This window comes from Mizuhopecten yessoensis, unplaced genomic scaffold, assembly GCF_002113885.1.
Source record: "Mizuhopecten yessoensis strain PY_sf001 unplaced genomic scaffold, ASM211388v2 scaffold8447, whole genome shotgun sequence".
NCBI lineage: Eukaryota > Metazoa > Mollusca > Bivalvia > Pectinida > Pectinidae > Mizuhopecten > Mizuhopecten yessoensis.
In genome coordinates, this window is record NW_018407552.1 from 687,692 (window position 1) to 702,463 (window position 14,772).

Consider the following 14,772-nt stretch of genomic DNA (forward strand, 5'->3'; position numbering starts at 1 on the left):
GGAAATGGTCACACAACATTGGTGCTGAATACCATATAATCTGGAAATGGTCACACAACATTGGTGCTGAATACCATATAATCTGGAAATGGTCACACAACATTGGTGCTGAATACCATATAATCAGGAAATGGTCACACAACATTGGTGCTGAATACTATATAATCAGGAAATGGCCACACAACATTGGTGCTGAATACTATATAATCAGGAAATGGCCACACAACATTGGTGCTGAACATGGATACTTATATATATGTTTGAAATGGCCACACAGCAGTTGTGCTGAATCCTATATAATAGCTTGAAATGGTAACACAACATTGGTGCTGACCATGAATACTTATATATATGTTTGAAATGGCCACACAACAGTTGTGCTGAATCCTATATAATAGCTTGAAATGGCCACACAACATTGGTGCTGAATCCTATATGATAGCTGGAAATGGCCACACAACATTTGTGCTGATCATGAATACTTATATATATGTTTGAAATGGTCACAGAGCATTGGTGTTGAATACTATATAATAGCTGGAAATAGTCATAAAATATTGGTGCTGAATACTACAGACTAATCTAGAGGAGGCTTATGACTACACAGCATTTGTTTTGAATACTAACAACAATGTATATCTAGATATTGTCTTTACAATACTGGTGCTGAATACTGAAGACCTAGTATAGTATCTAGATGTGGTCTGCGTGAATGTTGTGTGTAGTATTAGCATTACTGAAATGTTATATAGGCAGTGTTGCTAAGTATGTGTATGTCTGCAGATAGATAACACGTTAGCATTAGGCTTACAATCTGGATGTCTTGATATTTGATACGTTGGTCTGTGTCAGACTCTTTAAGGAATCACCAATAACTGTTAATGCTAGATGAAAGGTTTGTTACAATCAATACTCATCCTGCCATTGATCAGGCCTACCAGATTGTTAGTCTGTGCTTGTTATGGTAGCAGGCTTTTCATGCTATGTTGTCCAGGCTTAGCGATGTTTTCTATCTGTACACATAAGGTGTCAAGGCTTTTCATGAAAAATAAATGTCAAAGCTTTGCAATGTGTTCAGGCAGTACAAGTTCTAAAATGTCAAGTCTGTCCATTGTGTCCATGCCTTATATATACAAGTTTGATGCCAAAAGTTGTGGTGTTAATATTTCTTGTGTGGTATCAACTTTTTACATGGTGTTATGACTTGCATGTTGTCAAGGTTTTGTAACATAACAAGGCTTGAGATGATGGTTTCCAGGCCTTGATATTGTATAAATGTTTGGTACATTGATATCAAGTCCTTGCATGGTGTTAAGTTTTGTACTTTGTTTTTAAGTCCTTGCATGGTGTTAGGTTTTGTACTTTGTTATCAAGTCCTTGCATGGTGTTAGGTTTTATACTTTGTTATCAAGTCCTTGCATGTAGTTAGGTTTTGTACTTTGTTATCAAGTCCTTGCATGGTGTTAGGTTTTGTACTTTATTATCAAGTCCTTGCATGGTGTTAGGTTTTGTACTTTGTTATCAAGTCCTTGCATGGTGTTGGGTTTTGTACTTTGTTGTCAAGTCCTTGCATGGTGTTAGGTTTTGTACTGTGATTTTAAGTCTTTGTATTATGACAAATGTTTTTGCATGGTGTAATGTCACAACTTTGTATGATGTCAAGATTTTTGCTTGGTGGCAAATCTAAGTTTGCATTGTGTGAATGAAATCTTTGCATGGCAGCAAAGCTTCACACAGTGATGTCAAGTTTTGAATAGTAATGTCAAGTACTTATTTGGCTTCAATATTGACAGGCCTCAACTTTAGGCCTCAATAAAGTTGTGTATCGGGTTCCTTGCCAAACATTGATGCTATATGGAAGGTACATAGGTACTATATAGGTATGTAAAGGAAGCCCATTTATTTCATGAACCATTACTGATATTGTTTGCATGGAACAGGGATGGAGACTTCAATGTGACCTTGAACAAGAATTGTCCCTATTTTGTATGCTTCATCATTTTTCACACAGAAATTTCTTTTACTTTAATTTATAGGTAATCTATAGACCAAAAGTACCTGCTGAAGTCATGATAAATGTTTCCTGTTATATATAGAAAAATGTCAGAATGGATTAATGTAATACGACAAGCTCTCTGTGATAGATTATAAAAACAAGGATTGACCTCAGAACTATTGATATTCTCAAATAGCTGTTATTAAAGGGATAAATTGCTTACTAATGAGGCGATACTCCTGTTCAGGTACACTAGTGGATATAATAAGACACTTCTGATCACATTGACAAATAATAGGTATACTAGCTGATTTTAACACAAAATGGGTTTCTAAATGACAGGACTTAGGATGTATTTTCTATTCCTAAAAAATAACTCTGATATTCACAGGTATAATTGAGGTGTGGTATACAGGTAGTAATACATCAGTATAAACTACCTGGCAAAGTATGAAGGAGAGGTATCGCATACTTTTGTGAACAGACAGATATAGAGAATTCCCACTCGATTTCTATGTGATATAAAATGAAATCATTGCTTTATATGTGCCTTTTATTATGAAATCAAAACCAGATAAACAAGTTTGGTTTGCTAATGTTTTATAAAAAGTATATAAATCTTCCTTCGGTTACAGGTGACATCGTTGGTGTATTTGCTAGACAAGGACTCAGGTGAATTGTATGCGGACAAAGAAAACACAAAGAAATTGCCGAAGAATGGAATTTGTTGGTTTGTGTACAAAATAGGAATATCTTACAAATTGAGAAAATGATTTCTTAGTATGGACAAGTACAAGTAATCAGTTTCAAGCACTACTTGTTTGTATTCAGTGTTTGGTTGAAGAAGGATATCTAATACCCATATAAAATGTTCAAGTACGGGCACGATCCAGACCTTATCTAACATGAATAATTTCATTAAAAAAGATGATATGCAGAGTTTTGCTGATGTATAGCATGCTTAACAGGTCCCCTGTTATCCTTTATAGAAACAAACGTATGTACCACTGATCAGAGATGTGGTGTTTGAGACAAGTGGGTAGGTCTTTGATAACTCAAAACTGATGTGTTTGTCATGCCCTCAGACAGCTTCATAATTAATGCTAATACTCGAAACATAAGTATATACTCTTCTTTGTGTATGTAGACTAGACGTTATAGCTTTAAATTGCTAATGAAACACGTCTGGGATCATGCCCAGACGTTTACCTTTGTAAACAGCCTCGGTGTTTACCTTTGTAAAACAGCTGTGACCTCAGAACCACTGACCCCCACAATACAGACTCATTTGTAGAATACTCCAAAGTTTTTCATTATATACAAGTTCAAGTGGAATAGATGGACTTGTCTAGTGTATTGATCAACTGCAAATATTGATTAACATGGTGGTTTCAGAATAAAAGGACTAGTTGTGTGTAGGTTTAAAATGAAGTCTTTACTACGGATATATAACTTATGTGTGTGGGAATATCCATGTTAACTTAACACTGAGGGGTTTAAATGACTTTCTTATTTGTATATTAATTCTAAATTTTCAGTGAATTTCATTTTTAGCTCACCCTTAACGGCTCAAAGGATTTTGACCAAATTTGGTCTGGAGCATCACTGGCCAAAGGGTTCTCAGTTTTGTATAAATGGAGGGTATGGTCCCCCTGGGGGCAGAGGGGTTGGGCCAAATAGGGGGAAAAAAGGTTAATCTTTAAAAATCTTCTTCTTCTCAACCAATTGAAGGATTTTGACCAAATTTGTTCTAGAGCATCTTTGGACAAAGGAGCCTCAGGTTTGTATAAACAGAGGGTGTGGCCTCTCTGGGGGCAGAGGTGCAGGGCCCAATAGCGGAAATAGAGGATTGTTTTCTCCTTCTATACAAGTGAAGGGATATAAACCAAATGCAGTCTGAAGCATGCTTATGGACAAAAGAATCAATTTTGTATAAATTGAGGTGTGTGGGCCCCCTTCTTTGTGGCAGATGGGTGGGGCCCATTAGGGAAAATAGAGGAAAATATTAAAGATCCTTCTTCTTCTGTACTGATGAAGGGATTTTAACCAAACTTGTTCTAGAGCATCTTTGGGCAAAGGGAATTTAATATCTACAAATAAAGGATGTGCACCCCCCACCCCACCCCTCTCCTCAGAGGCAGAGGAGCGGGGCCAAATAGGGGAAATAGAGAAAAATATTTTCCATTCTGTACAAATGAAGGGATTTAAACCAAATGCGGTCTCAATTTGTTTAATTTGTATAAAAAGGTGCATGTGAAGCCAAATAGGGGAAATAGAGGAAAATTGAAAATCTTTCTCCTTTTATTTTTTATTAATGAAGTGATTTTCATCAACCTTCTTCTAGAGCATTTTTGGGAATACACCTCACCCACACACCCCAACCCCAGGAGGTCCATACCAATCCCTGGGCTACCTCCTTGGGACATAACATGGAAACTCATTTTCTTGGTGTCTTACCCACCAAAACAGATTTACATGTAGTTCTTCTTGCAACTTTGTTTCTTGTACTCCTTTGATAAACCTGTATGTTACTCAGCTGGTTTTAAATTGAAAATAAAATACCAGATAAGCTATTAAGGCCCCTGGGCCTCTTGTACAAAATGGAATTGTGTTTCATGATAACCACATATTTTCATTATTGTCCTATTTGAAAAAGTTCTATTATTGTTGGAGATTGACAAGTCTTGATGTAAAATTAATAAATAGGAACATCAGCATTTGCTATTATTAATTATGAAGATGGTGCTTTCATAAAGCCTACAGTGATTCGACATTCAATGAAAACATTGATGTGATGTTATGATTAAAACTGGATATCAATAAAACATTGGTTGTGGATGATGAACAGTTTATTGATCTGTTTGTTGTTTAGTTTGTGCCAAAGATTCCTGTGACCAACAGTTGATAGCTTTGTCACCAGAACTTTAAGATAAGGATAGAAAACTTTAACAAAGGAATAGAATTTAATATTTGAATAATTCCAGTTCATTCTGCAATTTACAGTTTTTATGATTTAATGATTAAATGTATTTAATTTCATTGACAATATATTGGGTTGTTACAGATGTTATCAAATGAAAGTTTGAAGCCATGATTTTACTAAATGTAATCATTTTTGTTAAACTACACTGTGAGTGTTTGTTGCAAAGCTGAAATTTCAAAAATTAAATCTGACATACGTTTATGATACAACCTTGGGGGAAAACCTAAATTTATGTAATTACCTAAATAAATATTGGGGGAAACCTCTGACCTATGACCATGGTTGTAAGGTACCACCCCATTAGCTCATTTAACAGCCAAAGAGGACAAAGTATATCTACATTACACCTGTACCTGTGTTCATCTAAGCATACAACAGGCACTGGGCACAGTAATAAAACAAATTTGTAAGGCAAAAACAAAATCAGTGTTTCGCCTCCCCCTACACATATCCTTGTTTTAAGCGCCCCCATAACCTACACTATGTAAATGCTTGGCAGGTTTTTGTTGTGAACTGTAATTGGAAACCTAACAGTTAGTTTGCTTGGCCTGTTCAAGTCAGTCAAGTCTTTACCTATTGCTAGTTGTAATCAATTGCACATTAATTTGTTTATTTTATCTTACATAAATACAGTAGGATCAGATTAACTGGGGCTATGATAAATCAAACACCCCTCGGAACTCAACAGACATCCAATTTGGCTGGCATGTTTCTCCTTGTTGTGTTAAGTTGGACTTAACAATGTTTTTTAATAACAGTTACCCAGAATGTTGGATTAGGTTTTATGATTTTGTAAAAGTGATTTATGATCAGGAAATGGCATTATTAGTCGTGAAGTTATGAACTTAGACAGGAATGCGGTACCTTAGTTGTGACTATTTATTGTAGAAAAATAAACCAAGCTTCAAAAGCACAAAGCTATTAACAATACATGTATGCAAATATTTATTTTTCATTTTGTTGATAGAAAAATGTGAAAATTTGTCTGGAAAAAATTGTAGTAACTACATGTATCTGATGTAAGTTGGCATGAGTTATCTTTCTTGTTCTGTACAAATCATAGTTTAGTATGATCATATCTCATTTAAAGTTTTCCTTCCCTTAACAAACATTTTCTGATCTTAATATATATGTACATCATTACCAGGCTGAGGCATGACATACATTTTTGTTTAATTGTAGAAAATAAAGACATTTACTTAGTTATGTGATTTTCCTAGCAGATACATCTACAAATGATGTTTTTCTTTCCTTTTCTGTTTGAATTTTATAGTCACTGTTCCATTAAAAACAAGAACATATATTTCTCTGGGCATTTGACTGAAGTGCTTGAAACTGCTGAATCCTGTTGTCAGGTCCTTGAAACAAGAGACCTTGCATCAATTCTGTTATTCAATTTAACAATGACATTTTTTCAAAACTATAGAAATGTGTCTGTGAGACACGGATGCCCCACCTTACACCTCTCTGGACTAGCATATACACACACAGTGTAGTGGGTGCTACAAGCTATGCTGTGAATTGGCTTGGCCTATTTTTATCATGTCAAAATTCACATTTTAGTTAATTACAAGGGTACTAATTAACTTTGAGTACATTTTCAAGAAAATAGAACAACAATTGTAACAAACTTGCAATCGGGCTTCACAATATACTCCCACAAAGACATAGTTATATCTCTGATGTGATTACAAGCACAATTCAGACAGAATTTTAGATCCATGGCTATAGTCTCTGGGCTATAAATAGCCTGGAGAACTAAAATGAATTTCTTCAATGATTTTATTTGGTGTTCTAAGTTATGTTGTCTTCAGGTTTGCAGAAATGAAGCTTAAGGCTATAATACCTATTTTAAATGGCTTTTCACTTAAGATAACTGTTCAGTGTCTTTTCATAGATATTATGAAAATTAATTGTTTATTTCATTTCAGGGAGGCATGGTCGATGCGGAAGGCGAGGGCATGTCATAACCTTGACCCTGGTGACCCCTTGGTCTCTGAACTCTCAGCTCAACAAGACAACACAGGATGGAAACCTAAAAGTGGTATGTCCAGTGTTATACAGGCAATTCAATGTTAATTAGTAAAGGTCAGCAGCAGTACACTGTGGACTTTTTCCATTTCAGAGATACTTTGTAAGTCTGGACATTGTTACAGGTTATTGAAATCTAAAATAAGGTATGGCATTGGTCAGTGGCAAGTATGTCATATAATCACATACTGGAAAATGCTTGAAAATGAAATATGATACAGTCTTGACAAGTATCCTGAATTCTGTGTTCAAAATATGTTTTGTTGGCCATACTTCCATGTTTTGTCATGGGTGGTCTGACGGTGCAGTGGATGACACACTTGCCTTCACCAAGGTGGCCTCCCACATTCAGACCCCTGCACGCTTCCATTTGGTCCAACAAGAGCGCTTAATTGATATAACATGTTTCACGATTGTTGTGAAATACGTAAAGTTTAATTAAAAAAAAGACACAAGGTCAATGAAATATGACTGTAATATTGTTTGCCAATGATTTTGCATAGTCGTATATCCCTTGACAAAATGGTTAACTGGAGATTGTTTTGATATTGTTTATGATTTCCCTTCCCAATTAAAACTTTTCTGCACTCGAACGTAAAGTTTGGATTAATGAGTGCAATGTTTGCTGTAGGAATTCATTGTAGAGCATGAGTTTTCAATTTTAAATAGAGCCAAGATAAACAAGATTAGATTGTATTCTTGTTTGAATATCAAAAGGTGATTGATGGATTTTCTTATGTAAAATGGTTAACGTCTCGGCCACACAACAAGACCACACATGAAACAAAATGTATGTTGTGTTGTTCAAGTCAAACGAAGATGTTGATGGCATCAAGCCCAGGAAATATTTGATTGTTTTTACCATAATTTGAAGAAGCTTTATTGAAGAACAGTACACTGGCTTTGAAGTATAGGTCTGATTATGTAAGGAGACACATAGATATATACATTTGTCAGATTGGGTTCCTTAAAAAGGTTGTAATTTTGAAAATTAGTAATAATATAATTATATATATACAACATTTGATATAGCACCCCTAGCTAGAATAAGCCACTCTAAAGCACTTAACAGTACATAGATACACAATATATACAATCAATATAATATTCATATACTTTAATTAATACAATTTTGAGGAATCGCAGGAGCTGCCTTATCAGGCCCTAACTATGTCACCTGACTAATATCTCCCTATGTGTGTATGCCTGCGTGTAATGTGTTCTGTTCGTAGTGGGATCGTGCTTCCAAAGGCATAATTTATAGTGCAACCTCACTTGAATGCTACAGCACAGATACCGCAACATCCACCCCAGACCATTTTATACTCCACCTGGGTTGTTAGAGTTGTATGGACAGGAGAAAAACACTTACTCTGAATATTCCATGTGTACGACGACTTTGGGGATTGAACCCTGGCCGCCTGCGTGGAAGGCCAAATTGTGTTAACCACTTGACCAATCTGCCCATGTAGTTTATAATTAGCTCACCTGGCCCGAAGGGCCATGTGAGCTTATGCTGTACTGCGGCCTCCGGTGTCCTGTGTCCGTCCGTCAACTTTTTCTTTTAAACGACTTCTTCTGAAGAACTGGAGGACCTAGGGTTAAGATATTTGGCCAGTAGTTACCTGGGATGGAGTGCTATAAAATTTATAAAATTAAAATGACCTTGCCCTTCTTTAAAGGTCACAGGGCTCAAATATGTTAAAAACTTCAAACAACAATATCCTAAGAACTATCTGGACTAGAATTATGATACTTGGGTATGTTATGTAGAGCAGCAGTGCAAATCTTTTTCTTTATTACAGTAATGAGGTCAAAGGTCAACTTTAAGTGTTAGTCGAGGGTCAAATGTCAACATGGGTTAAACACTTTAAGAATCTTCTTCTTATGTTCCGTTAGGCCCATGGTCAGGATATTTGGCCAGTGGGTACATGGGATGGAGTGCTATAAAGATTCCTCATTAAAATAACCTTGACCTAGTTTCAAGGTCACAGGGCTCAAATATGTTAAAAACTTCAAACAACAATATCCTAAGAATCATTTAAACTAGAGTCATGATACTTGGGTATATTATGTAGACAAACAGTGCAAATCTTTTTCTTTATTACAGTAATGAGCACAAATGTCAACTTAAAGTGCAAGCCGGAGTCGAACGTCAACGTGGGTTAAAAGCTTTCAAAATTACAATTTCAAATTTCAAACAACAATATCTTGAGAAGCGTTTAAGAGATGTTAAAATGTCTTGTGTTCTAGTTACCAAATTTGATCTGAAGTTACCTATATGTCAGTTTCATGTAACAAAAGAACCAGGTGAGCGATTAAGGCCCTCTGGGCCTCTTGTTATATTTAACTGTACTGATGTTCTGATGTATATTATACATCAGAAGGTATAGTACTGTTCCCTATAGGAAACATATTATCAGTCAAATCAACAGAACATCATAACCATATCCTTGTCATCAAATAGTGACAGATTTTCTTGGCGATATTTTTCTATTTTTTCTACATTGTTTTATAATTTCTGGAGAATATTGCATGCTAATTTTAGATGATCAGATCCATCCTTTTATTTGCTTGTGATATTGGTCTGCGAGTATTTCCCACTAGACAACTAAGGCTGATAATAATTTTCTTGACCTTTAAGCAAACAAGATTGTGCTTATTTTGGTGTTAATGGAATCTCTTGGTGATGTTTTCTATTCAGCCCTGTTTGTAGACTTTTTTCCTTGGGATTTTACTGCTTGTGAATTATATCTCTCGTCAGAGTATTGCTTTGCCGACAAATTTGCATTAAATGCCAAGGCTGTGTGAGTTGGACACTACAACAGTTTATTCCGAAGTCATTCACTGAGGGGCTTAGAACACCTTTAATATATACATATTGTGTGTAATTTGTACATGAACTCTTGACTCTTCATTGAACAGTTCTGTATATTACATGTACCTGTTTTATTCCTGCCTTGTATGGTACAGTATACGTACCTGTAATTGAATTAGTGACCTATTCCAATCGTCTTTTGTCTGTCATCGTGCGTCCGTAAACAATTTACATTTTCGACTACTTCAAAAACCCCTGAACCAATTACAATGAAATTTTGCAGAAACCTTCCATAGCAAAGATGCACAAGTTTGTGAAATATATGATCCCCACGCGGGCCCCAGGGGCTCTGAGGGGCAGGGCCAAAAGTTGTCAAATTGGCTTAAATTTCAACTATCTTCTTCTACAGACTCAGTTATGTTTGAAAAAAATACTCTTCATACATGGAAGGGTCTTGAGGTGCTTTGTCAAAATTGGGAATTTCATTACCCCCCGGCTTCCCGTTCACCCTTGGGGAGGGGTTAAAGTTAACTATTCTCTATTTTGGAAAATGAATCTTTGGAATACTTTATTCACTTTCTATTGGAAATAATTTAGGCTTGATTGGAATTATAATCATGTGTTGAAAGTTTGATACTATGAATATTTTGACCCTGGCCTACCCCAAGGGGCTTGGGGGGTGGGGACAAAAGTCAAATTGGCTTAAATTTCAACCATCTTCTTCAGACCCAGATATGCTGGTAACAAAAACTCTTCATAGATAGAAAGGTCTTAAGGTGCTTTATTAAAATCTTGAATTTCATTACCCCGGGCCCAGTTTGCCCCTGGGGAAGGGGGTAAGGTTTTTAGGTTAAAGTTTATATTTGAAAATTATACTTTTTGGTATACATTTTCTATGGGAAAAAATTCAAACTTGATTATAGTTATAACCCTGAGATGACAGTTTGAGTCTGGCCCACCCCAAGGGGCTGAGGGGGGAGGCCCAGATGCATCTAATTGGCTCGAATTTCACCAATCTCCAACACATTCGAATACATTGGAAGCAAATACTTTTCATTATTGAAAAGTCTTCAGGTGCTTTTGTCAAAATTGTAAATTTCATTACCCCCAGGCTTTACATTTATAGATTATATATAGGAAAATGATACTTAATTGGAAGTAAACTTGATTGGAATTATAACCCTAAGATGAGAGTTTGTTACTATGAAACACAGGAGCTGAGGGGCAGGTACCAAAGTGGTCAGATTGGCTTACAACAATCTTCTTCAGACCCAGATATGCTGGAAACATACGGATGAGCTGAAACTTACTGTAGTTTCTGTTGGAAAATTATACATTGGGGTATTTCGGTTCATTTTCAGCTTGAAATTCAAAACAAGTTGGAATTACATTGTATATATGCATAAGAAGATGGTAGATGCTATGAAAAAAACCATTTGACCGTAACCAACCCCCAGGGGCTGAAGGGTGGGGCCCAGAATAACAGGCCTCTCAGTGACTTTTTGGTTGAACTAGCCATATGGCTAGTGACCTCTAAGTTTTGCAAAACATTGCATCGCTGTTAAACCGAAGCCACGAGAACTCGCTTAGCCATGCCGTGACAAAACGGCGCTTCAATTTCTGTGTTTTTGAAGATGCGTCTGGCTCTGTACTACAAGTAGTAGTAGAACTTGACGGTTCTTGTCCGCTTTCTTCTTCTTCTTCACTTTGCTTTCCTCTTTTAAAACCGAAAGCCGTCAGCGATGACTGAGCTGGCCTTTTGGCCGCCATTTTTGTTTTGTAATGAAACGAATTAATTATGGTAATAGGTACATTGTTCAGTAACTTTGCCTGTATGGTAATAGGTACATTGTTCAGTATATTTGCCTGTATAGTAATAGGTACACTGTTCAGTATCTTTGCTTGTATAGTAATGGGTACATTGTTCAGTATCTTTGCCTGTATGGTAATAGGTACATTGTTCAGTATATTTGCATGTATAGTAATAGGTACATTGTTCAGTATATTTGCCTGTATAGTAATAGGTACATTGTTCAGTATCTTTGCCTGTATAGTAATAGGTACATTGTTCAGTATATTTGCCTGTATAGTAATAGGTACATTGTTCAGTATCTTTGCCTGTATAGTAATAGGTACATTGTTCAGTATATTTGCCTGTATAGTAATAGGTACATTGTTCAGTATCTTTGCCTGTATAGTAATAGGTACATTGTTCAGTATATTTGCCTGTATAGTAATAGGTACATTGTTCAGTATCTTTGCCTGTATAGTAATAGGTACATTGTTCAGTATATTTGCCTGTATAGTAATAGGTACATTGTTCAGTATCTTTGCCTGTATAGTAATAGGTACATTGTTCAGTATATTTGCCTGTATAGTAATAGGTACATTGTTCAGTATCTTTGCCTGTATAGTAATAGGTACATTGTTCAGTATATTTGCCTGTATAGTAATAGGTACATTGTTCAGTATCTTTGCCTGTATAGTAATAGGTACATTGTTCAGTATATTTGCCTGTATAGTAATAGGTACATTGTTCAGTATCTTTGCCTGTATAGTAATAGGTACATTGTTCAGTATATTTGCCTGTATAGTAATAGGTACATTGTTCAGTATCTTTGCCTGTATAGTAATAGGTACATTGTTCAGTATATTTGCCTGTATAGTAATAGGTACATTGTTCAGTATCTTTGCCTGTATAGTAATAGGTACATTGTTCAGTATCTTTGCCTGTATGGTAATAGGTACATTGTTCAGTATATTTGCCTGTATAGTAATAGGTACATCGTTCAGTATCTTTGCCTGTATGGTAATAGGTTCATTGTTCAATATCTTTGCCTGTATAGTAATAGGTACATTGTTCCGTATGTTTGCCTGTATAGTAATAGGTACATTGTTCCGTATGTTTGCCTGTATAGGTATATTATTCCTGTATTGTGTTGGTTACCCAAGGCCCAGAGAATTTCCTAAGCTTGCGTGAATGAAATTTACCCTCTGACCACTCATAATGGTTATGTGACGAGTAAGTAACTTTCTAGATTCATATGGTGTTTTACCATCATTGATTTTCTGCCTCCTAGTATTTGTGAGACTATGTGTTCAATAGTTGGTCATAGTCTTGTTCATCAGAAGTGGAATTGCATGTCATTGCCCTCAGATATTGGTAATTCTATGTAGATTAAAAAAAATTCTTGTTTCAACATTTAGATTGGTAACTTTGAATAAAATAAAACTATTGATTAAACGATCTTGTGATTACATCACGTTATCCTGTATACGTATATGTATACTGACATATCACTTTGGGAAAGGCAAAAAACAAAAAAGGGAACACACTCTCAGCTAATAAAAGATATTCCCCATATCACTGCAAATGTATGCTAAAGGATTTTGTCAATAATTTGTAAGAAATTTGCGGGGACTTGAAGCGAATTACCATTTTCAATGGTTATACTTAGCATTTTGACCATGTTGCATGACTAAAACAAATTACCAAAAAAGGTTAGTTTCAGGACNGGGGGGGGCGGGGGGAGCATAAAGAGTTACCTTTATCTGTTGAGTCCAGTTGCATTCCGTCCAACCTCATCCCAATTCGTTGTCATGACTTTACCAAATTCATTCCTGAATAGACTTTCATCTAGTACATTATGAGAAAACCATGAATGAGTTCGCCTTTCAGGGTCCAAAGATCAATGCCATGGTACTTGTTACTATTTATAGGGCAAAGGGGCATGTGTCTTTCAGAAATTTTCTAGGTACCTTTTGGGTATGTTTTCTACATCATTGGCAGTATAAGGAAATAATCATTTGTAGGAAAATGAAGTATTTTAAAAGTTATATTTGTAGAATAATCTTCCCATTGATTTTTTTAAGCTATGGAATCATCACAAGCTACTCACTCAAATTGGTAATTTAGTTGTAACTTTGTAAGGGAAAAGTCAGTATGAGGTAAATTCCTTGTCTTTTTTTTGCCTGTTTAGAATGTCAGTCAAAAAAATCTCTTAAGCCATTAACTCTCTATCTATAGACATAAAACTTGATACATAGATGACATACAAAAATGTACAGTTTTGGAAGTCAACAATATTTGACGTAGACGTTGCTGCTAGCAACATGGATCAAGATGACCTTTTACCTCATCATAGATATTTTGGGGCAGTGGCATTTGCCAGTGCTATAGATCTCTCTAATAGGTGTTATCTACAGCGCTGTGTCATGTTTTCCAGACAATGTGATTAAGATTCATGTCAGTTGTTTCCTTCCAATATTCCAGATTTTGTTGGCGCTCATTTGGTTTGTCTGGTCTAGACATCTTTGGTGCGACACATTAATTTGATAGGTTTTTAGGGGCATATTGATGGCTGTGTTTGTGGCTCTGCAAATGTCTTCAGACAACATTGTGTGTTACTGGCTAAACAGTTGCATGTGCAATAAGCATAAGAATTGATTGAGAACCGCTATGGGGCGAGAGGACATACATCATGATTTCCTCAGATTGTATATACATCAGATCGGGATAACATTAACCTGGCTGGGCCAGGATGAGAATTTCCCAATTTTCTTCTTGTCTTAAAATGTTTTGATTATTTATTGCTTTATTTAATAAAAAGAACATTTTTGACATTGGCATTGGTATATGTAATTTTATAGATTAAACCTCTGAGTGTGTTTCCAATGTAAAGTCGTGTGATAAATCTTTGGTCCTCTGACCGTGTGTATCGCGAATATTTGTAGTTTTCATTTCCCATCTGTTTGGAGAATTTCCATGACGTATACAGTACATAATCGTTTGTAACAACAAATTTTATTGGCTGTTAAGTAACTGCTGCTACCAATCATAAGAGGCTTTCTGTAACATAAAATAAGGATTAGATCAGAGGTAAGGATGTAACACATGAATGAATGGGAAATTTATAAACAAGAATGTCTCTAGCCATATGGATT

The 14,772-nt window shown here is 35.7% G+C and overlaps 1 protein-coding gene across 4 annotated transcripts in view; it reads left to right on the plus strand.

Annotated features, from left to right (window-relative positions):
• Positions 1-14,772, plus strand: part of LOC110455963 (cGMP-dependent 3',5'-cyclic phosphodiesterase-like) — a 152,284-nt gene that overhangs the window by 26,435 nt on the left and 111,077 nt on the right. For all 4 annotated transcript variants that reach the window (XM_021506434.1, XM_021506435.1, XM_021506436.1 and 1 more), the window contains exons 3-4: positions 2,632-2,726; positions 6,911-7,023. In XM_021506434.1, coding sequence (XP_021362109.1) covers positions 2,632-2,726; positions 6,911-7,023 — 208 coding nt within the window. The remainder of the gene's footprint in view (positions 1-2,631; positions 2,727-6,910; positions 7,024-14,772) is intronic.